This window comes from Ziziphus jujuba, chromosome 8, assembly GCF_031755915.1.
Source record: "Ziziphus jujuba cultivar Dongzao chromosome 8, ASM3175591v1".
NCBI lineage: Eukaryota > Viridiplantae > Streptophyta > Magnoliopsida > Rosales > Rhamnaceae > Ziziphus > Ziziphus jujuba.
The window spans coordinates 15,353,609-15,375,706 of record NC_083386.1 but is presented as its reverse complement, the minus strand read 5'-3'; the positions used below and the strand labels follow the sequence as shown (position 1 = coordinate 15,375,706).

General features: G+C 32.9%; 1 protein-coding gene across 2 annotated transcripts; it reads left to right on the top strand.

The window, feature by feature from the left end:
• Positions 1-10,131: 10,131 nt before the first annotated feature.
• LOC107421452 (lysine-specific demethylase ELF6) lies at positions 10,132-21,024 on the top strand. Of its 2 annotated transcripts, XM_048469628.2 has the most exons (8): positions 10,132-11,686; positions 12,900-12,978; positions 13,177-13,244; positions 15,255-15,405; positions 16,443-17,023; positions 17,897-18,085; positions 18,348-19,820; positions 19,902-21,024. In XM_048469628.2, exons 1-8 carry the CDS (start codon positions 10,510-10,512, stop codon positions 20,771-20,773), a joined length of 4,590 nt encoding a protein of 1,529 aa, XP_048325585.1. In that variant the 5' UTR covers positions 10,132-10,509; the 3' UTR covers positions 20,774-21,024. The 2 variants fall into 2 exon arrangements, with proteins under 2 accessions (XP_048325585.1, XP_048325584.1); XM_048469627.2 differs by having other exon boundaries at positions 18,348-21,024.
• The last annotated feature ends 1,074 nt before the right edge of the window (positions 21,025-22,098 follow it).

Here is a 22,098-nt window from a genome sequence, read left to right as displayed (position 1 = left end):
AAACCTTGGAAAATTGATGAATTGAAGGATAAGTTTCAAACTTACTAAAAATTAGATAAATGGAATTTGATTTCACTTGGAATGGGATACTTCCATGTGTTGCTATACTCGAAGGCTGATTAACAGCAAGTTTGGATGAAAGGTTTTATCAATCTCAAGCAAGATTTGGTTTGTCTACAATGTTTGGTTAAAAACTTTAATATGGGGAATCAAAAGACCATAATTGCTTAGATTTTGGTCCACTTTTGTAACTTAAGTGAGAATATTGGCATCCTTACAGACTTTCCTAAAGGTATATGAGTTCATTTAAAGATTGATAAAAGTACCATTGAGAGGAAGGTTGGTCATTATGCTAGAGTTTTGATTAATATTTAGAAATTTAATGTTGAAACTGATGAGGAATGCTTGGAGATCAATCTTTATTTCGAGACTTATTTATATTTTTATTCAAATTGTCACTTTCTTGGGCATTTGGTTGCTCATTGTAAGGCTATGTGGAAGGAATTTCAAGTTGGTAAGTTGGATCTTTTGGAGAAACCCCAGAAACAAACTTTTGTTACGAAACAATCTAAAACTGCTCAACCTTCTAATGCTACAGAAAATGTTTAAGATCGGTTGAATTCTTTTCAAGTTTTGGCAAATAATGATGGCAACTTTTATGGAATGGACGATGAGACATGGTTCTAATCAATGTGAGGTGAATTCTCAGAACTCTTTTTTGGGTTTTAAGGTTGCTTTTATGTCTTAACTTAATGTTACTCCTCATGAAAATTTACCAAAATCCTGGGCCAATGCAATAAATGATGCTAAGGAGGATAATTTCAATTTTGATGAACAGATAGTTGAAAAAGATAATCTTGATGTTGTTTCAAGTTCTGTTACCACTTTACTTGTGGCAACTTTAGATACAGTACATAAAGCCTTTTCTAATCTTTTGGTTCCCCTGCCTACGAATTGTTCCTATACTTCTTTGAATGTTACTACTCAATTAGAGTTGGTTGAAATTGCTAATGCCTCAGATGTCACGGAGCATGCTGAATCCAACAAATGGCTTATTGTTAAAAGGAAAGTGGGACATCTTCCAAAAAAGATCTCAAAGTAGATTGCTTTGGAGGAGCAAAAAAATGTATAATCTTTGCTTGTTCAAAGACTATTACTAAGGCAAATAAATCTCCTTCTTCTTAATGAAATTTATTTATTGGAATTGTCATCGTATTGGAGGTCTAAACACAAAGAGCTATCCGTAATATTTGTTCAATCCATAGACCTAATGTCGTATGTCTTTCTTAACAGATGGTTGATTTTTACTCTATTTCAAATTCTTTTTGGCTTTCTTTAAGATTGAACTTAGTTACTTTAAACGTTATTTACATGGGCTTCCTTCTATTTGGGTTTTAATTTATGGTAGTGTTGTCTTTGAATGAGTTATATTGGATGATAGTTAGCAGGTTACCATTGAATTATGTTGTAATGGTTTGTTCAAGTTTTAACTTTGGCAGATACTAGTTTGTTCTATACTCTGTGGTGGTAGCTTTGGCATTCTCTAGGCATTATTACAGATAGCATTAATCATTCTTGGTTTGTAGTTGGTGATTTCAATTCAATTTTCAATGCTCGTGAAAGAAAAAAATTGGCACTCTTTTACAAAGGACTGCCTGTGAGGAATTCAGGGCTGTTTTGCATAATGCTAGGCTTTGTCACTTGGAAATTCAAAACTTTTTCTTCTCTTAGGCTTGGATTGGGCAGAAAAGTTTTATTCAAAGTTGTTTGGATAAAGCATTGTGTTTGAACTTACTATTGATAGTTGGAAATCAATTATTTGTTTGCCTCTTCCCAGACATTGTTGGAATCATATTCCTTTGGTGGTGGTCCTGTCTCATACTGTTGATTGCAATCCTTACATTTTTTATCAAGTCAACGTGGGTTCATAATTCTTCCAATCTACTTGGGATACATCTATTTTGCATGGTAGTCTAATGTTCATGCTCATGGCTAAGCTTCGGAATGTAAAGAAAGGCTTAAAGCTTGTAGTTCTAAAGCCTTTAAGGATCTTTCAATGAAAATTTCTAAGGCCAGATCAAATCTTCAGGAGATTCAACACTCTATTTCTTCTCTTGGCCTTTCAAAATATCATTTTAAACAAGAAGTGGAGGCTTAGACTGAATTTAACAAGCTTTTGGAAATGCAAGAATGTTAGTTAAAAGATTAATATTAAATGGCTGAATTTAACAAGCTTTTGGAAATACAAGAATGTCAATTAAAAAATTAATGTCGTATTAAATGGCTTAGTGATGGAGATAGAAATACTACTTTCTTTCATGGTGTATTATAGAAAGGGAAGACTCAAAGTTCCATTGCTACTTTAAAAATTAATGAGCAAATTTTGGTTGGTGTAAAGGCTATTCAAAGCCATATTATAGATTATTAGCTTTGTAATGAAGATGGTCCACCAGATTTGGATTTCTCTCCTGTTAAAGGTATAACTCTAAGGCTTGTTTGTGATATGGATAATTATTATCTCACTGCTTATTCTTTGTTTGATGCAATTAGATTAGTAGTTTTTTCTTTGTATCCTAATAGCCTTTAGGTCCAAATGGAATTGTAGGTAAATTCTTTCAAACTTGCTAAGACATTATGGGAACGGATATGGTTACTGTTGTCAATTATTTCTTTTCTTTATGTATCCTTTCTCTAGGTGTTAAATCTAATTTTATGGTGCTTTTGCCTAAGATTTCGGAGGATATATATGTTGATCAATTTAGACCCATTATGCTTGGAAACTTTATCTTCAAAATTTTCACCAAGATCATTTCTAAGATACTGGGTTGCGTTGTTGGTCAAAATATTTCACTTAATCAATTTGGTCTTGTGAAGGGTAGACAAATTAAGGATGTATAGTTGCTACTTTAGATCGTGTTATTGCAATGCATAAATCTTGTTTTGGTGGTAACCTTGCCATGAAGGTAGATATTCATAAAGCTTTTGATACTTTACTATGGCCTTTTATCATTACGCTGCTTAAAGAGTCTGGTTTTTCTTTAAAGTTTTGAAATTGGATTCAAGCCATTTTTAATTCTACAAAGGATTTCTATTCTTATTAATGGTTCTCCTATTGGTTATTTTAGATGTTCTAAGGGAGTCAAACATGGAGATCATTTATTTCCAATTCTATTTGGTTTGGCAGAAGATTTTCTAAGCAAATTTTTGACAAATCTGGTGGACACTGGCTGGCTTCATACTATTTATTCTCCAAAAGGTGTAGTTGCCCTAACTCATCTTCTTTATGCATATGACATGCTTTTTTTTTTTTTTAATGTTTTGGCAATGCTCCAATGTTTAATGTTGATTCGGTAAATTTTGTTTTTAGTCTTTGTGGAGCTCTTTCAAGATAGATGGTTAATTGGTGCAAATCTTATATTTATTTTTCGCTAAGATATTCTAGTTGCATAGCATATGGTTATAATTTTCAATGTTTTTGTATGGATGAGAATTTTATGTAGGTCAATTTTGCTTTACCTTCAAGACGCTCTATTTGCTTGCAAAATGTGGATTCTATTTTTCATGTTTTTCTTTCTTGTCTTTATGCTGGAGGTATATGGGATAGTGTTAGCTTTATTTTTAGGAAATCTTAATTTTTTCTGGCACTATTGGTAATGTTCAAAACTTTACAAATATGAAGATTCTTTAATTCCTTTTGCAAGTTCTTTTAATTTTAGTAGGTCTATTATTAAAGAAGCTAATTACCTACAAAACAATGCTATGCGTAATTCTCTTTATGATTAGTATTGTGTTGCATAGTATGGTGTTGTTGGCTTGATTAAAAAGGCTTCTAAGATCTGTTCAATTTCCTTAGTTTCCTTCTAAGTTGGGTTGGACTAAGATCAATATGGATGGTGCTACTAATGGTTGTCTAGGTCCAGATGGTGTTGTGGTGTTTTTTTGCACTTATCAATGTTTTGTAAAATGGTGTTTTGTTGTGTCTTTAGGTAATTGTTATGCCTTTGAAGTTGAATTGTAAGCCATTATTTATGCTATGGATTTTGTAGAGCAGTTTGGTTGGAATTTCATTTGGTTAGAAGTGGATTCTTTCTATGCAGTAAAAGTTTTGGAGAAGTTCTTTTCATAATTTTAAAAGAACTCTATACCGTATTGTTCTTTATACACTACCATTTAAATAAATATCTTTATATAGTATATCTAATACCTAGAATACCTATCATTTATGTAGTCTTAACTAAGCCAAAAAATACATTTTTTCCACAAATAATTTATAAATCAAATACCACTCCATAAAAACTCTATATAATGCTTTTGGATGAAACTATAGTCATGAAAATTTCATAAAATTTTCTTTCTAGTTAGAACACTTTGATGCAATGAAAAAATGTATTTGTTGGAATATTCAATCTCAAACTTATAAATATCTATAAAGATGTTCAGTAATATACATTTGAACACAATTAAGATGTTCAGTTGAATACTTCTTAGCATATTTAAGATATTTGTTTCTATAGACATTCAGTCGCATACTTCTAAATGCATTTGAGATGTTCAATAGTATATTGTAAACATATTTGAGACGTTTATATCTAAAAACTTTCGATCACATACGTTTAAATATATTTAAAATTTTTAATCACATACTTCTAAACACATTTGAAATATTCAATCTTATGCTTATGGACATAAATATGTTTAATTAGTGAATATCTTTAATAGTAATTTTTAATGATGGTAAAAATATAAATTTATAATAAGACTATAGTGCATCTAGAATTTCTCAAAGTTTTGACAAATTGCTCATTGGATGTGCCTTAGTCTATTAGAGCTAGATGGGTGACTTTTATATCAACTATTTCTTTTACAGTGCTCATGTTTATAGGGGGGGTAATTATATAGCAAATGCTTTCTCTAATGCTACAATTTCATTAGATGAGCCTGGTTTGAGGTTTCATTTACTAGCTTATTGTAATTTTTATTATTGCAATGATATATTAGGGGATATAAATTATAGGTCTTACTAATTTTGTGGTTGTTATTCTTTTTTATGGTTTTTTGGACTGTGGTACTCTTTTTCCTTTGTTGGTTTTCCCCACAAGGATTTTTCCTTCAAAGGTTTTAAGGAGGCCAAATCCTGGTTTCTTTTGAAAGGTTTTTGTTTCTTTATGGATATTCTTTCATTTGTATGTCTTTTATTTTTTTATTAATAATATTGCTAAGCTAGCTCTATACTTATAGGAGATGTCAACCTAGTTGGGATATCTTGTATGTATATCATATATATTACATTTTCTATTTTATTAGGGATGGTCATTATTTTTATCAAACGTGCCCATAATTAACAAATTCGAGTTATTCATGAACTTGTTTATTGTTCTAAAATGACTTTTGAGCTTTGTTTGTTCAAAATTGACTTTTCTTTCCTTTTTCCAATGAAATTTGAACAAGCTAAAATCGAACCAAATTCAAAACAATTGTAAGCTATTCGAGCTTATAACAATACCATGTTTGGTGCAAACATTGTATTGTAATGTACTATTTTTAATTAAACTTTTAAATTGAAATAATTACATTTATATTAGTATTATTCCTTTTAATGTATTTATTTTAAGATTATTAGTTAAAAACATATCATATTTAAGTACAAAGAAAAAATTAGTAGTATTTCATTTATATTCATATAAAAATAGTTAAAATTATAAATAAATTATTGTTTGAGAAATAAAATCATAAAAAAGTGTCAAATCCTATGTGAAAACAGTTGAAAAGATTGAAAAGATTCTGTTATTAAACCAAATTAATTTATTGTAACAACCATACTAATGGCTTGTTAAATATATCAAAAACTTTAATATTGTAGTACCTATATTAATTGGCTTTTTTAATAGGTTTTTAATCTATGAGTTAGAAATTTGAATGAATTTGATTTTGTAATGATCCAATTAAATTGATTTATTTAGTTGCATATTTAAATTTTCTATTGGTTAATGCTTATACACACATATATATATAACCTTGGGATGTGAGAAAATGAAAAAACTTGAGGATTATAGGAGAAGGAGCTCTGTAGCTCTCTTCTCAAATCCTTTTGAAATTGTTTATAGATTTGTTTAGGATCATTCAATGTGGTAGAGGGAAGACAATTTTAAATTCATAGAGAGAAGCTCAAAGATGCTGCATTTGAAGCTTCTATAATCCGTTGTATTTTGGGAAACAAACGCATCTGAATTTACTAGCACCAGTGAAAAACAAATCTATCTTAAGAAAATGTATGGAGCTAAGGCCTCGGATCCTAAGATCAATTCTTATGTCCAATTACAATCTCTCAGGTTTATTATATTAATATTTCTTTTATTAATGTATTTTATTATTATTATTATTATCTATCCAATTGGCCGAACCATATTATAAGCTTGTATGTTATTTTACAAGTTTTCCATATTAGTCTTTATAATTTATTTTTGGACTTTTTGTAATTTATTTTATTTGAATACCATTACCCTTGTTACTTTATGTATATTATATTTTATATAATAATTTTGACAAACTTAGACTGAATCATCATTTAGCAAGGTGTATAAGGTGCTAAACTGAATCATGTTATCCTGAGCATTATACAGGAAGCTATGGTGTTTTTGAAATTTTATTTTATGATTTTATTTTATTTTGGGCTAAACTGGACCAAATTTAGATAGCCCATGACTAGATGAAGAACATGGGACCAATCCCAATGGAAACAGCCGTTCAAATTATGAGATTTGATTGGGTTGGAATGAGATTGCATGACCCATTTTGATAAAGATCGGGTTAAGGTTGAAGAAGAAGTTTGAGTGCTAGGCCAGTTGGTAGCGGGGTTGAAGGAGAGGCTAGTGGGTAGCAGGGTTGAAGGAGTTACTGGGCTTGGGTACTTGGTTGATGGGATAGATCCTTTTAATATGGGCTACCTTACATTTTTTTGTCTAGGCAGTAAGTAGGCTAAGCTTGTTGGGGTGCTGGGTTAGGGCTGTGGCAACAAGCAGGCTATGCTTCAAACTGTGTGGAACACAGGCTTCGGATCCTAAAATAAATTCCTACATCCAATTACTATCTCTCTTTTTTTATATTAATATTTCTTTTATTAATATCCTTTTAGTATTATTATTATTTCCTATTGTTCAAACCATATTATAGCTTGTATGTTAGTTTACAAGTTTTCTAGATTATTTTTTGTAATTTATTTTATTTGAATGCCCTCTACCATTGCTATTTTATGTATATTATATTTTAATATAATAATTCTAACAAAAACTAAAAGATTCTACAATATTATGTAGCTACAAATATATATATATATATATATATATATTGAAAACAATATTATCTAACTACAAGAAAGACAAAAGGAAAGAAAGTAATAAAGCGATCACGACCCATGGAGGGTTAGCTTTATCAGCATAGATGACATGGTATTTCTGTTGCAAGGTATAAATATTTTGTTCTAAGGCCCACAATCAAATCCTTTCCTCCATTCACTTCTAAATTGTGCATGTGTTATCCGAATCAATAATTTGCTTATGTAAAACTTATGGAAAATCATAGATAAATTATCTACAGTTTAACACATTTTCACAAGTGATTTACTTAAATATCAATTAGACAAGAACATGAACAAATTAAACAATGAAATAGATAAGCAAACTCAATTAAAAAACATGAAGTAGGAAATAGTCAACTACTCATGAGGAACATATCTACAATAATGATCTATGTATACAACATTTTCTGTCTCTAGGATTTAAAAGTCAAACAATAGACCTTTTTAGAGAAAAAAGGTTCAATGACTAATCCACCACAACAAAAAAAATTAAATATACCACAATGTCCATGAACAATTGGACAACAAATATAGTAGCCTTTAAACCAAAAGTTGGGTGGAAACATATACTGCCTATACAAAAGGACATAAATATCAAAAGCATGACGTAGGTATGTTATCGATGATTAAAAAGATGGAAACATATTCAGTGCATAATGCAAATTTCTTTGAAGCTTGCAAGTTGCAACAAATATTTATTTCAAGCAATTAAAATATGTTTGCCTTAAGTATATATTTGCATTATCAATGCTGGCATGGTGGGGATCATTCAAGTAATTTCAAAAAAAAAAAAAAAAAAAAAAAGGAGCACCAAATCAGCAAACATTTTTATGTCAATTAATGATATACTGGACCTAGCTATAGAAAACAAAATAGATTGGTATCCATTATTTTGCTTATGTAATTACATTAAAAACAACATGTGATACTGTAATGTGCCTATCACCACTAAATTAACAGAACAAATTGGTAACTCTAACCATTATTGAATCTCTAATAGAGTGTTACCAATTATTCAATTTCTAACAATTACTTGAGCACATATGCACATCCATGAGTGCCATAAACATAAAGGGGAAAAATTTCTTAAAATTATAATACCCAAAAAAATAAAATGAGAAACACAAAGATTTGGTGAAAATAGAAAAAGATATCTGTTAAAGAAAGAAAATATTGATAGTAGAACTATTGAAGGCCAGGGAAACAAAAAAAGAAAAAGAAAAAAGAAATGGAAAAGTAAGATAAAAGAAAGAAACAAAACCAAAATATCAAGTTGAAGAAAGAAAAAAAAAAGCTTAGGTGGACCCACATGGATGAGAAATCGATGCTTTCTTCGTAGAGGGTTAGAGATAGCTAAGGCAAATGAATCTGTTCAAGACATCAAGTAGAATGATAAAGTTGAAGAAATAAAAAAATGAAAAAATATTGAAAATTTTGAATAGAGAAGAGAGAAAAGAAGATAGTAGAAAGATTAAAAAAATTGAAAGATTAAAAAATAGAAAAAAAAAAAAAAAACAGATAGAGCATTACTTATGCAAATGAGTTTGAGAGCATTCTTTCATTTAGGGAGACCAGTAGAGGCTAGACCTGACAACGTATCATATTGAATTGTGTTTGTATTCATGTTTGTGTTCATGTGAAATTCAGTTAATCCAAATACGACACGTTAGGTTTTTGTGTGGAAATAAATAAATTTGAAACCATTCATTAAATTATCGTGTAACCCATTAGCCGACCCATTAAACCACTAAAAATATATACCAATTTAAAAATTTAAATTTAATTTGACTTTCAGATAATAAAATAATATTTTTTTGAAAAATCTTACAAAAAGACTTGTTTACTTTTAGATTTTTTAAAAATTAAACTAAAAAGTAACAAATTAATATATGTTTAACAATAAATTAAATAATTTTAATATTATAAAATATGTATAATTATAAAAATATAATTTTTTAATAAATTTAATGAGTTTATCATATATTATCGTGTTTTATTCGTTAAAATCCGTTAATTTATTAAGTGTTATTGGATGACATTAATATGGATCCGATACGATATTGTTAATCTAAATCCATAAATTATCGTACGAGTTCATATCATTTTATTATTGAAGATTTTTTAACAAGCATATATTAGATGATACCAGATATTTCAAGTGTATATTTAAGACATCGTATACAAGGCGTATAAATTTTTTTGAAGGGTATTAACTGATCACCAAACAATATATCGAGAAAAATTAGTACAATACCAAATTTTAATATACTGTAATACAATATTCCAAACCTACCGTAAGGAAAGTAGGGCTCATACAATTTTTTTTATGTAAAGCAATATATTTAGGCAAAAATCTTTGACTTTAATTATATTTCCTTTTTTTTTTGCCAAAAACGGAAAAAAGTATATGACCAATCAGCTCCATCACATTTTATGATATTTAAATAAAATCTTACGGTGGTCCCACAATCGCTATCATTTGGATAGTTGAATCTCGGGTATGGATAGCACTTTTTTTGGGTATCAATTCTATACACCTTAAATGTCCCTTTCTTACCATTTTGCCACCGCTTGAGCTAAAGCAAAGCCGACGCTAACGTGCGCTCCTAGGTTTAGCCTAAGCCATGTAAGACGTCAGCTTGGCAGCCATCATATTTCAAAGCCAAATGCCCAAATCTTACGGTGCCCAAAAGATAAACTTCCAGAGTGTGCGCTACGTGTATGCGGCGTACATTAGCCGTTGCATATAAGAAATTTTTATATTGCGCTCGTTCAGAAATGTCACTTCAAACCTAGACAGACGCCTCTCTCTCTCTCTCTCTCTCTCTCTCTCTACCTTGTGGTGTTTTTGAAGGCCAATCATTCACTGTTCCCTCGAAAATTTACAGGTTCTATTCCTCCTTCCCATTCTCGATTTTCCATTTGCAATTCTTCTACGCCGTTCAATTTCTACGCTTTGTTTTTATTTTCCATTCAGAAATGCGTAAACCCAATCGAAATTCCACCAAAATCCGCCATTTTTAGGGTTTTAATAGCTTGGTCTCTTCCTCAACCTCGCTTCCGAATTCACTGAACAATGCTGTACGATTGAGAACCATTTAGCTTATTTAATTTTCAATCAGTTATGCTGTCGCTGTGAATTTCTGCTATTCGAAATGGGTAACGTTGAAATACCCAATTGGCTAGAAGGGTTGCCATTGGCACCGGAGTTTCGACCTACCGATACCGAATTCGCTGACCCAATTGCTTATATATCGAAAATCGAGAAGGAAGCTAGCGCTTTTGGTATTTGCAAGGTCATACCGCCATTGCCGAAGCCCTCGAAAAGATACGTTTTTGGCAACCTAAACAAGTCGCTGGCCAAGTGCCCTGATTTGGGTGCCGATGTGAATTCTCCGAATTTTTGTTCTTCGTCGAAAATGGGTTCATTTGATGGTGATGGTGATAGTGATGGGGAGGTTCGGGCGGTGTTTACTACGAGGCACCAAGAACTGGGTCAGACTGTGAAAAGAACGAAAGGGGTTGTTCAAAGTACCCCTTTAGGGGTTCATAAGCAAGTCTGGCAAAGTGGGGAGATCTATACTTTGGAGCAGTTTGAATCAAAGTCCAGGGCTTTTGCTAAGAGCCACTTGGGTATGGTTAAGGAGGTTTCACCATTGGTTATAGAGGCAATGTTTTGGAAAGCAGCTTCTGAGAAGCCTATATATATAGAGTATGCAAATGATGTTCCTGGCTCTGCTTTTGGAGAGCCTGAGGGCCATTTCCGCTATATTCGTAGACGTAGGAGGCAGAGAAACTTTTACCAGAGAAGTAGAGAAAGCTCTAATCGCAAGAAAAATGAAATTGTTAGCAATAGGAATAGCATAGAGAATTCTATTACTGGTGATGTTAAAGATGTTTCCCCTAACCCTGAGAATGATTCAGAACAATGTTTAGATGCATCTAAATCATCTACTGCAATATCAGTATTGTCGTCAGATGAAACATCACGCTCATCTAGGCAAAAGAGTCAAAGTTGTTGTTTTGAGAAGGAAGGTACTGCGGGCTGGAAGCTTTCAAACAGTCCTTGGAACTTGCAAGTAATTGCCCGTTCATCTGGGTCACTTACTCGGTTCATGCCAGATGATATCCCTGGTGTAACTTCTCCTATGGTCTATATTGGCATGTTGTTCAGTTGGTTTGCATGGCATGTTGAAGATCATGAGCTTCATAGCATGAATTATCTTCACACTGGATCTCCAAAGACTTGGTATGCCGTTCCTGGAGATTATGCATTTGCGTTTGAGGAAATTGTTCGTTCTGAAGCATATGGTGTTAACATTGACCGCCTAGGTATGTTAGTTTATGGTTGATAATTTAATAAAGGCTTATGAGGCTTTAAGCAATACTCTACCCTTTACTCCAATGTTCAATGTGGTTTGTTTATTTATTTATTCCACTCATAGTAAGCAAAATTTAAGAGAAGAGTAAAATTCCCTTGTATTGTTATTGATGGAAAGAAATCTACTTTTCTGCAGTAACAGCTTTCCGTTGTCTCTGCTAGAAAAGTAGATTATTTGCATGACCACTTGTTGAGATAGACATTTTCCCTTGATAAATATTTGACTTTGCTGTCAAAGAATTAGCAATCCCAGCTGAAGAAACTTGTTTTCCCTTTTAATTAAGATTTGAAGCATTTGCTGTTCACATGTTCTCTCTGAATGTAGCACTTACCCTTGTTGGTACCTTACTTTTGGCTTTGAAGAGGTTATTTATCTAGTATTTGTCTGTTGAATCGTTTTTTATCCTCATTTTCTTATCATTCTTCCTCATTTTGAGCGTTATTAGAGTGAAGATGATCATTTGATGTCTGTATTTCTCTTTTCCTTTTCTCTTATTTTCTTTTCAATTTTGACCCCAAAAAAAAAAAAAAAAATGCTGATTTTCAAATATTTTTAGAATTACAATGTGCTGTGTTTTCTATTGGTATTTATTTTCTTCTATACTTTATATATATATATATATATATGGAAATAAATTTTAATTTTTAAGAAGTTGTCCTTATCCCTGATTGCTGATTCAGAGTAGAAATTATAGTGCTTGACTCCGTAAATTGGAGTTGTAGGATTTATTTAAGGCCCCCACGAAAGTAACCCTGAAACTAAATACAGGGTCTTGCAAATGGGCCAGCCACCGATATGGAAGGGGATGTGTATCTAATTTGCGATAGTGAAGCCACAATAATTTGGTACTACACAATAGACTCTTTCATTTTGGATGAATATTTACATGTGAAGATGGTTAAATTTTTCTTTCTTATTTGATCTTCATAGAATTGGGTATGTTCTTATGAAACTTTGTTCTTGATATGGTTATGTTCTTAAAACTCTAATGATGCATGAGGCTTAATCTTAGCCTGACTACTTCATATTGCCCGCTTTTTTTTTTTAATCTATTATCTAAATTTTTGTATGAAGAAAACTAGTTCATTCTAAACTGAGCCTAGTTGGATACTGTTATTTCTGTAGAATCATTGTAACACAGGTCCAGTTTGTCTTATTGGCAGCTGCACTCACACTATTGGGCGAGAAGACAACCCTAATGTCACCTGAGGTAGTTGTTGCATCAGGAATACCATGTTGCAGGTGAGTGCCTTTCTTTCTGAGCCTCTTTGGCCCATTAGCATTATAAAAAAAAAAAGAGTATACAAATAAAATAAAGAAAAAAAATGAAATAGTCATGTTAAAAAAATCGTCAGTGTTTTGTTTGTGGAACTGACTTTGGCTTGGTCTTCCTGTGGTTTGCTCTTGAAGTTCTTATATTTGTTTTGGTTTCTCCTTTAGGTTAATACAGAACCCTGGTGAATTTGTTGTGACTTTTCCAAGGGCTTACCATGTAGGATTCAGCCACGGTAATTGATTTACAGATTGTGTATATGCAGGTTTTTTCAAAGAATGCTACTAGATGGTTCTGCCTTGATTATCTTTTCTTACGTTTTTTTGAAAGGCATTGTATATGTCATTTGTTATATGAAGATATGCATGTTTATTAGAAACTAAATCCATACAACTGGGCGGCCTGCATGAAGGTAATAAAATGTTATATCTGTTATGAAAGGGGGAGAGGGGAGCTGAAGGATTCAATTTTGTTTTCAGCAACTGTTTTGTGCTTGCACATCTGATTGCAATTTGAAAATTTAACACAAGAAATATTCAAGAAGTTATGAAATTTTTTACCAGGTTATCTTGCATGTAACTAGTAATTTTTACACAGAGGCAATCTGGTGCCATAGGAAAGCAACCTGGAAAATTTAGAGCAAGGTTATTGAACATAATCCAGTGTTAAAGTTGTCAACCATATTTCTGTTAGTTACTTTCGTTTTTCTTTTATTATTATTATTATTTTTTTTTTAGAGAATCAGATTAGCATGCAGGTTGCATCAAGTAATTAGCAAAGGTTTTTTATTTATTTATTTTAAATTTAGTTTTATTTATTTATTTTTAAATCTTTTTTTATAATATTTATGAGAAGTTGCAAGTGCAAGTATACTAAAGGAAACAATGTGGAATTTTTGGGTTAAGTTCGTTCTCCTTAGAACAAGATGTATCATTAGGAAGATTGCAAATGTAGGCTGCCCGTGGCAAATGAATTATGAAGAGGGGTGATTGTTTTTTGTATTAGTTTCTTCCTTATGTTATTGAAGAATATGACAGTGGATTGGTATGAATGTTGAAAAAATAGGGCTTGGGATTGATGCATAATTATGTTACATTTGCCCTTCCTTGTAGAGATATGTTATCCACTGTAATATCTAGATATGTAACCGAGACATTAGTTACTTCAACTCAAGTAAATGACATTACTTCCATATATGTTGAGGTGGGTCGTTACCATTCAAGCTGTGGATTAGAATTTGTAGACTCCAAAATCGAGATTATATGATCAGACGGTTTTTTCATTTTACCTTGATAGGGTCAGTTGAGTTTTGAGTCAGGCTTTGTAAATTTAGAGAATATGTATGGTATAGAATTTTTAGACTTGGTATAGAATAGTTATTGTATATTAGAGGAAAGAGAGGGAAAAAATTGATGAACATATAGATGAGATTATGAAAAAGATGGTTTGTGTTGCAGCTTCTTATCGTTTTAGAAAACTGGTTTTGAAATCCAGAAATGTTGTTTGTCTGCATTGTTTTTAGTTTAAGAAAACAGCAAATCATTTTTTAAACCCAAACCAAAAGCACTTATTTTCTTCCATTAATTGATTCAGATTGTGTTAAGGCATGAAGCATATGGAAAATGAGACACTTTTATAATGATTTTGTTGGGTTTCATTCATGATTCTGGAGCCATTGTTAAGATTCCACGTGAAAGCATTTGGTCAAGGTTATTAGAAGGTTAAGTTTCTATGTGGGTTATTTCCTTCTTTTTTCCAAACTCAGAAGCTATCGGCACAGATTAAGTAAAAATTATTTGAGTGAAAAGCAATGCAAGTAGCCTGTTTTTGCTTCATTTCATTTTCAACATACATTAAAGTCCCTATAATTTTATATTAACGTAATTATAAGTAACATGTTCAAGAACAAAGTTCATGAGTGTCGGTCACAACTTTATTGAGAGTTAGATGTTGAATAGTTATTTATTTAGGCCAGGATAATTATTTTGGTTTATGCTGCCATATATTAATGGTTTAACGGTCCTCTATTAACATGGTATGGTATTTCCTGCTGGTGTCTGTGAAATGTTTATTTCTGGTAAATGCTTATTTTTCTCGTAGTCGTCACTAATTTATATTTCTTGTTCATCATGTGTTGCTATATCTAGGGTTGGCCATGAATCTATATTTTCTCCAATCTTAATTATTAAATGGATTATTATAACCCTTTTTTCTTTTCTTTTTTCCTTTTTTTTTGGGAACCTAGGTTTTAATTGTGGGGAAGCTGCTAATTTTGGAACACCACAATGGCTTAAAGTGGCTAAAGAGGCTGCTGTGCGTCGAGCTGCTATGAATTATCTTCCCATGCTTTCCCATCAGCAGCTGCTATACCTTTTGACCATGTCATTTGTGTCAAGGTTAGTCTGTAAGTTCAAATCTTCTTTTGACCATGAGTATTGAGCAGAAAAGTGACTAAAAATTCCAGTTGCTTTAGAAACTTACTCTTTGAAAATGTATATAATTATAATTTTCATGAAGTTTATCACTCAAATTGAATGTGAAAGACCTAAATCTTTCATTTGTAATGGCAAGATTTGGACATTTATAAATGCTGATGTTTCAAGCATAAAAACTCGTCTGCTAACCTTTATTAAAGATTGCCTACTTATGTACTTTTTATTAATAACTGTAATCATATGTTGTCTGAGTGTGTATTACATGTGTTTATGTGTAGCATTGCTCTAGTTCTACATTCTTCGTTATTTGTGGTTCAAGTTGTCAAAGTTTTGTTTAATTGATTAATTAATTTCATGTCCTGTCAACTATTAACTTGATAGGAATATTCGGAGATGCCTTACCTTCGCAGCATACTAAATTATTTCTCTGTGTGAGGATGTGACAAATGGGTTATGTTTCAATGGTATCCTTATCCAACCATGTAAAAATGATTGGTCATTGCATGCAAGGCAAGGATATCTAGTCCTTTCCAACCTGCCATTAATTTGGCAAGATATGGGTCACACAAGAAGCTTCATGTTATGGAGAGTAAAAGATTTTAGTCTACTAGTGTTGTTTGAGCTTGAATCCTCTCTATACCAATATTGCTCTCTTTCTATCACTCTCTCTGTCTCTCTATTTGTTTTTGTGTTCTTGTTGCGACTTAAGAAAGATATGTATCTCCTTTTTTAATTCCTCTTGTTCAAGGCTTGAATTTTGAATGCATTACTGGAAAACCAAGATTGATATACTTAAGTAATAAGCTTATGAATTTTAATTTATAGTAACCAGTACAATCTCACCGGATTCATGTGTTTTATCAGTTTCCATTTTGTGTTGTGTAGTTTTGCTTATTTTCTTGGTAAAGATGTCAATCGTTCCCCCAGCACTGTAACACCTAATGCCTTACTGCTAACTGTTTCTCATGTTTGATTTGTTGGAATCATTTTGATGCCAGAGTGCCAAGATCCTTACTACCTGGTGTACGGAGTTCTCGTCTGAGAGATCGCCAGAAGGAAGAAAGAGAGTTATTAGTGAAGAAGGCTTTTATTGAAGATATTTTGAATGAAAACGATACTTTAAATTTTCTTCTGGGAAAAGATTCAAGCTACCGTGCGGTACTATGGAACCCTGATTTACTGCCATATCCAAGTAAAGAGCCATCGTTGCCCAGTGTAGGTGCTACTGTTGATCCAACACTAACAGAGAATATATCTCATATTCATCCTGCAAAGGATAACAATAATCAGAATCATCTTTTAGATGAGATGAGCTTGTATATGGAGAATCTGAATGACCTATATTTGGATGGCGATGATTTGTCATGTGATTTTCAAGTTGATTCAGGGACATTGGCATGTGTGGCTTGTGGAATCCTTGGTTTTCCATTTATGTCTGTGGTACAACCATCTGAGAAAGCATCACTGGAACTTCTGCCTAATGATCAACTTTTGGTTCAAGAATGCCCCCACGTATCAGTATCTATGAATTCATGTTCCTCTCCAGACCTCCATTCCTCTGGTGATGCCTCTGTTACAGGTAATTGATACACATAACACTGCTATCCTTGATAAGAAGTAAAAATACTTGGGATAAATATTTCTTATTCCATGAATTCGTTGTTTTAAAATAAATGGTAATACCTAACTCTAACCTTCAGCATGGAACATCTAAAAAGATGTTATATTTTCAATTTGGTTATTGTACCAGCTGAAGTTGAAACATGTGATTTGTTTCACTATTCTATAGTGCCTCTTGTAGTATGGGAATGAAATGAAGAATGTCTTACAGCCCTTTGAAATGTTTTCAAATTATATACTTCAATTTTTCAATCATTTGGTAGTATGGTAGTATTCTTCAACCCATATGCAGGAAGAAATTTGTGGGAAGAAACTTGTGGTAACAAGAGCTATGTGACATAATTTTTGCAGTTCATTTATACTAATTTTTTCCTTTAGTTTTTCATATTTCAGATCATGTTTAGTCGTCATTATCTCAATTGTAAAGCATCTGTAATTAATTTTTGCAACTTCCTGTTGACCAAATGCATTTCTGTTATTTCTGATTTAGTATCTCAGAATCAGCTAAATGTCTTACATGCTACCTAGTAGAAAGAATGGTAACTAATTGCTTCAAATTTGGTTTGTATCTTCATGCTGCAACGATGAGTTGGGTTAAGTTTCAACTTTCAGATAGGGAAAAATCATTCTCTCAAAAGGGTTTTGGACCAGTGGTTTTCAATTTTTGCAAAGTTTAGTGTGATATAAGATCAAAGATAATGGAAAGTATTCTCATTTTGTCAATCGTTTGTTGTTTATTAGCAGATAGCAGAACATAATTTGAATGAGGACCATCTTTTATTTGGGTTGTATTGGCCCTGAGTAAATTTAGTTTAATTATTTGTTTTTTCAGGAAATCTTCTCCCGATTTTGAATTCCCCATCTACTGCGGTTCTACCTTCAGTAGTCAACTTTGGCAATGGTTGGGACACTTCTAATAAGTTTCTGAGACCGCGCAGCTTCTGCCTGGAGCATGCTGTTGAAATTGTGGAGCTGTTGCAGTCTAGAGGTGGAGCAAGGATACTTGTGATATGCCATTCTGGTAAGATCGCCTATTATTTCAGTTTTAACTAGTTTCTGATTATTTTTCATCTTATTCCCTTTCTTAGACTGTTAGTGTATCAATTTTGGTAAATGGAATACAATAAGAATGAAACATATTAGTATTAATTCTCGTTATATATGGCAAAAGTGTTGAATGTTGTCTCCCATTTTTCTATTTCATATGTATGAACATGCTTTTTGAGAACTACAATAATTAACCTTTCACTTGCAGATATCTGATTGTTTTATGGATTTTGTAGACTATCAGAAAATAAAGGCAAATGCTGCTGCTATTGCGGAGGAAATTGGTAGCCCATTTAGTTATAAAGAGGTTCCATTAGATATTGCATCGAAGGATGAGCTGAACTTGATAGATCTTGCAATTGATGATGAAGAACATGATGAATGCAGAGAAGACTGGACCTCAAAATTGGGGATCAACCTACGGAACTGTGTCAAGATCAGAAAGAACTCACCCTCTGAGCAAGTTCAGCATGCATTAAAGTTGGGTGGTTTGTTCTCTGAAAAGATTCAAATGTCAGATTTCTCAACCATCAAATGGCAGTTGAGAAGATCTCGCTCAAAAAAGAGCAATCATCCAATGCATCGCAAGCATTGTGAGGGCAATACAATTCAAAGAAGCAATAAACCATGTGAGAGAAATGAAATAAAAAAGGATCTAGTGGTAGGGGAAAGATCACAGGACACCATTAAGAAAGAAGTAAAACTCATTCAATATTCAAGGAAGAAGTTCAAGAAAAAACTAGATGGTTCTACACGAGAAAGTGGGGTTTGCAGAAGTCCTGCTATGAGGGAAGATCTTCACAAGCATAGTAAATTGGCAACTGAGGATAACTTCAGTAACATGGGGAATTCCTCAAGCAGTGGGAACTCTGAAAAGCATAATGAAATCCAGATGTTAGAAGCAACAAGGGATGAGAGCTTGGGCATTTTTGTTGGTAGTGTAGAGTTACAAATCAAGAATTGCAATTTGGAAAAATTGAATTTGGATGGCAAAGATTGTAATTTAGCAGAATTTGATAGTTCTGAGATCCCAGTCAAAATGGGGGCTAGTGAAGGATCTAGTGAGAAAAAATCTACTAATCCGTTTGTTCATGCAACCACTGATAAAAGCTTTGAGATTCACCAAGAGAAGCAGATTGTGGCTCAATTAAGTACAGCTGATGGGGCTTGTAGTCTAGCTTCTGAAGGGCAGTCTGACATCCAGGCGAATGCGGATATTTTGATGAACGATGTACCTGATTTGGCTAAGATAAAAAGCTCCAATGTTGTAAACTCTCCCGAGGGAACTTTTGAGGGAGCTAATAATGAAGTCTATGATTGCATCATTTCAGATAATGGAGTTCAGCAAGAATTAAATGCTACCAACAGAAGTAATAATAAGGAACCAGTGTCATGTAACTCTGAACTGATAAATTACCCTACTTTAGTCTCAAAAGAATGTTACGAAGGTCCCAGAGAGAACACTCCTGCCTCAACAGAAGGAGCTTCTAAAATTCTAACAGAGACCTGTGCTGCAGTTAGAAGGGATGAGGAACCTGATTCAAACAGGGAAGATCAACAAAACTTCCCTACTGCAGTCATAAGTGAGGAGGAACTTGAGTCAAGCTTTTCAGAGCAACCACAAATGGAGGCAAATCCTCCTTTTATCTCAGCCAAGGACCATCCTCAAGTTTCTAGGGGAAGCTCTGGTATAGAATACTTCATTGATGGTAAGCCTCCAGACTCTGTAGAAAATATGACAATTGCAACTAGAGAGTTGGAACCTGTCTTTAACCTTGTCATACAAACAGAAAATGGGCCCACTCCTGTCTCTGTTGAAGAATTTGAAGATCAAAGTACATGTGCTAAAGATAATCTGAAGGGCAATTTGACTTCTGATAATGAACAGAGGAAAGACCATGCTACAACTGATAATAGTGGAGAGGAAACTGTATCACCACCAACTGTCTCAACCCAAAAATATTCTAGAAGTGAAAGAGAGAACTCGGATATGGGAGACTTGTGCAATGCTAGTGAAGTTTGTTCATCACAAGATGATAGGAAGCTGGCTAACATCAAATGCAACACTGCAGATCCTAAGTCAATTATGGGAAAGAAACGAAAAAGGGAAATGGAGCAGCTAAGAGAAAACAAGTCCAGTTGCAGTAGTTTCATTAGAAGTCCATGTGAAGGGCTGCGACCAAGGATTGCAAAGGATGCTTCCAGTAGAAGTGGGATTGACTACCATGAAGAAGTCAAGGAGAAGCTAGCAACAAAGGAGAAGAAATCTTCAAGTGCTCCAGTTGCTGCTAAGGATAAGAAACAAAACTCAAGGAAATTTCACAAGTGTGATCTAGAAGGCTGTCGCATGAGTTTTGACACAAAGGCAGAGCTAACAATTCACAAACGCAATCGTTGCCCACATGAAGGGTGTGGGAAAAGGTTTAGCTCCCATAAATATGCAATGATTCACCATCGTGTGCATGATGATGAGAGGCCACTCAAGTGCCCATGGAAAGGTTGCTCCATGTCATTCAAGTGGGCATGGGCAAGAACCGAGCATATACGTGTGCACACCGGAGAGCGACCATACCAGTGCAAGATTGAGGGCTGTAGCCTCTCTTTCAGGTTTGTATCTGATTTTAGCCGGCATAGACGGAAAACAGGGCATTATGTGAATTAACCTGCCTGAAATATTTGTTGTTTTGATTAGGCTGGCTGTGTACTATATGGTTAAAAATACAAATTGTGTTTGTCTCTGGCCTAAGTGGCCTGCAGTCTTGGAGCCTTGTAGTTATGTTTAGGTTAGGGAACAGATTTAACTTTTGGTGGTGTCATTCCCCAATTGTTTGAATGCACCCATAGTGGAAAGCCCTTTCTTTCGTAGATTATGTTGGGTGGTCAATTCCTTGCTGGCCTAAATCTGGGAAGCTATTGGTTGGTTGGCAAAATCACTCTCTTTTTTCTCTTTCTTTTTTTTTTTCTTTTTTTTTTTTAAATTTTTTTATTATTTTTAATTTCTTTTTCTATTTTGGCTAGGAGTGGATAAAAATATTGATGTTCATAGATTGTCCTTTGCTATTTTAGTGACGGACAAATGTTGTAGAAAAAACCATCTCAAATTGGAATTTATTAATTAGTTCAGAAATTGCTGCCAAATGACGAGAGATTTCTAGTTATTTTTTATTTTTATTTTTTTTTTATTGGGGCTAAGAACAAGAGAGTGATATAATGACATCATGAGGATTACTGTGGGATAAAAGGATATGAGTGAAAATGGATATTTACACTAACGCCCCATCTTCTATTTTATTTTTGTATTTAGTGAAATTACATAAATGCCTCGACATTGTATATCGTTGCTGAGCCGCTCTTAACTCTAATGTCAACTATAGTAATAATAAATTACATCTATGGAAATGTGATAGTTTAGTGTTGAATATGTAAATTGAGTGGTATGATACCAAAAATGAAATGTGAGTGTGTTTCTGCAACTTCATAAAAATACAATGGTATTTTTGCAATATTAGTACAGTAGAGGGGTAATGATGTAATTTCAGTATTTCTTGGCTGGAAATAAAGATCCTAGTTTATTTAGGGAACCCTCTCTTAGTCTCAAGTAATTAAGCAAACAGAAACTTTATAGTTCGCAAATTTCCTAAATTTTTTTTAATTAATTAGGTGCCTCAATTTTTAATTTTTTAATTTTTTAAATTTTTTTCAATTAAGATTTTCAATTTTAGTTTTTCTTTCAAAATGGATAAAAACTAATGAAATTTTAGATCAAAACAATATCTTGACAAATATTCTCAAGAGAACAACTACGTATGTATAGAAATCCCACCCAAGAGAATGAGTTTAGAAATCCTATTGAATGGGTGATTAAAAAGTGATTCCGAATTACCTTATCTTTTAGAATATATAGCACCAAACATCTGATAGGGATAATATTAATCAATTCTCTTCTTCAATCTCCTTTATTTGGCGGCCCAAACACTGCCACATTGT

Excerpts from the sequence above, each read along its gene's own strand:
- LOC107421452 (XM_048469627.2), top strand. The coding sequence starts at position 10,510 with ATGGGTAACGTTGAAATACCCAATTGGCTAGAAGGGTTGCCATTGGCA. Across the intron at positions 11,687-12,899 it reads TGTTAACATTGACCGCCTAG|CTGCACTCACACTATTGGGC; the intron begins GTATGTTAGTTT and ends TCTTATTGGCAG. Across the intron at positions 13,245-15,254 it reads CCATGTAGGATTCAGCCACG|GTTTTAATTGTGGGGAAGCT; the intron begins GTAATTGATTTA and ends TTGGGAACCTAG.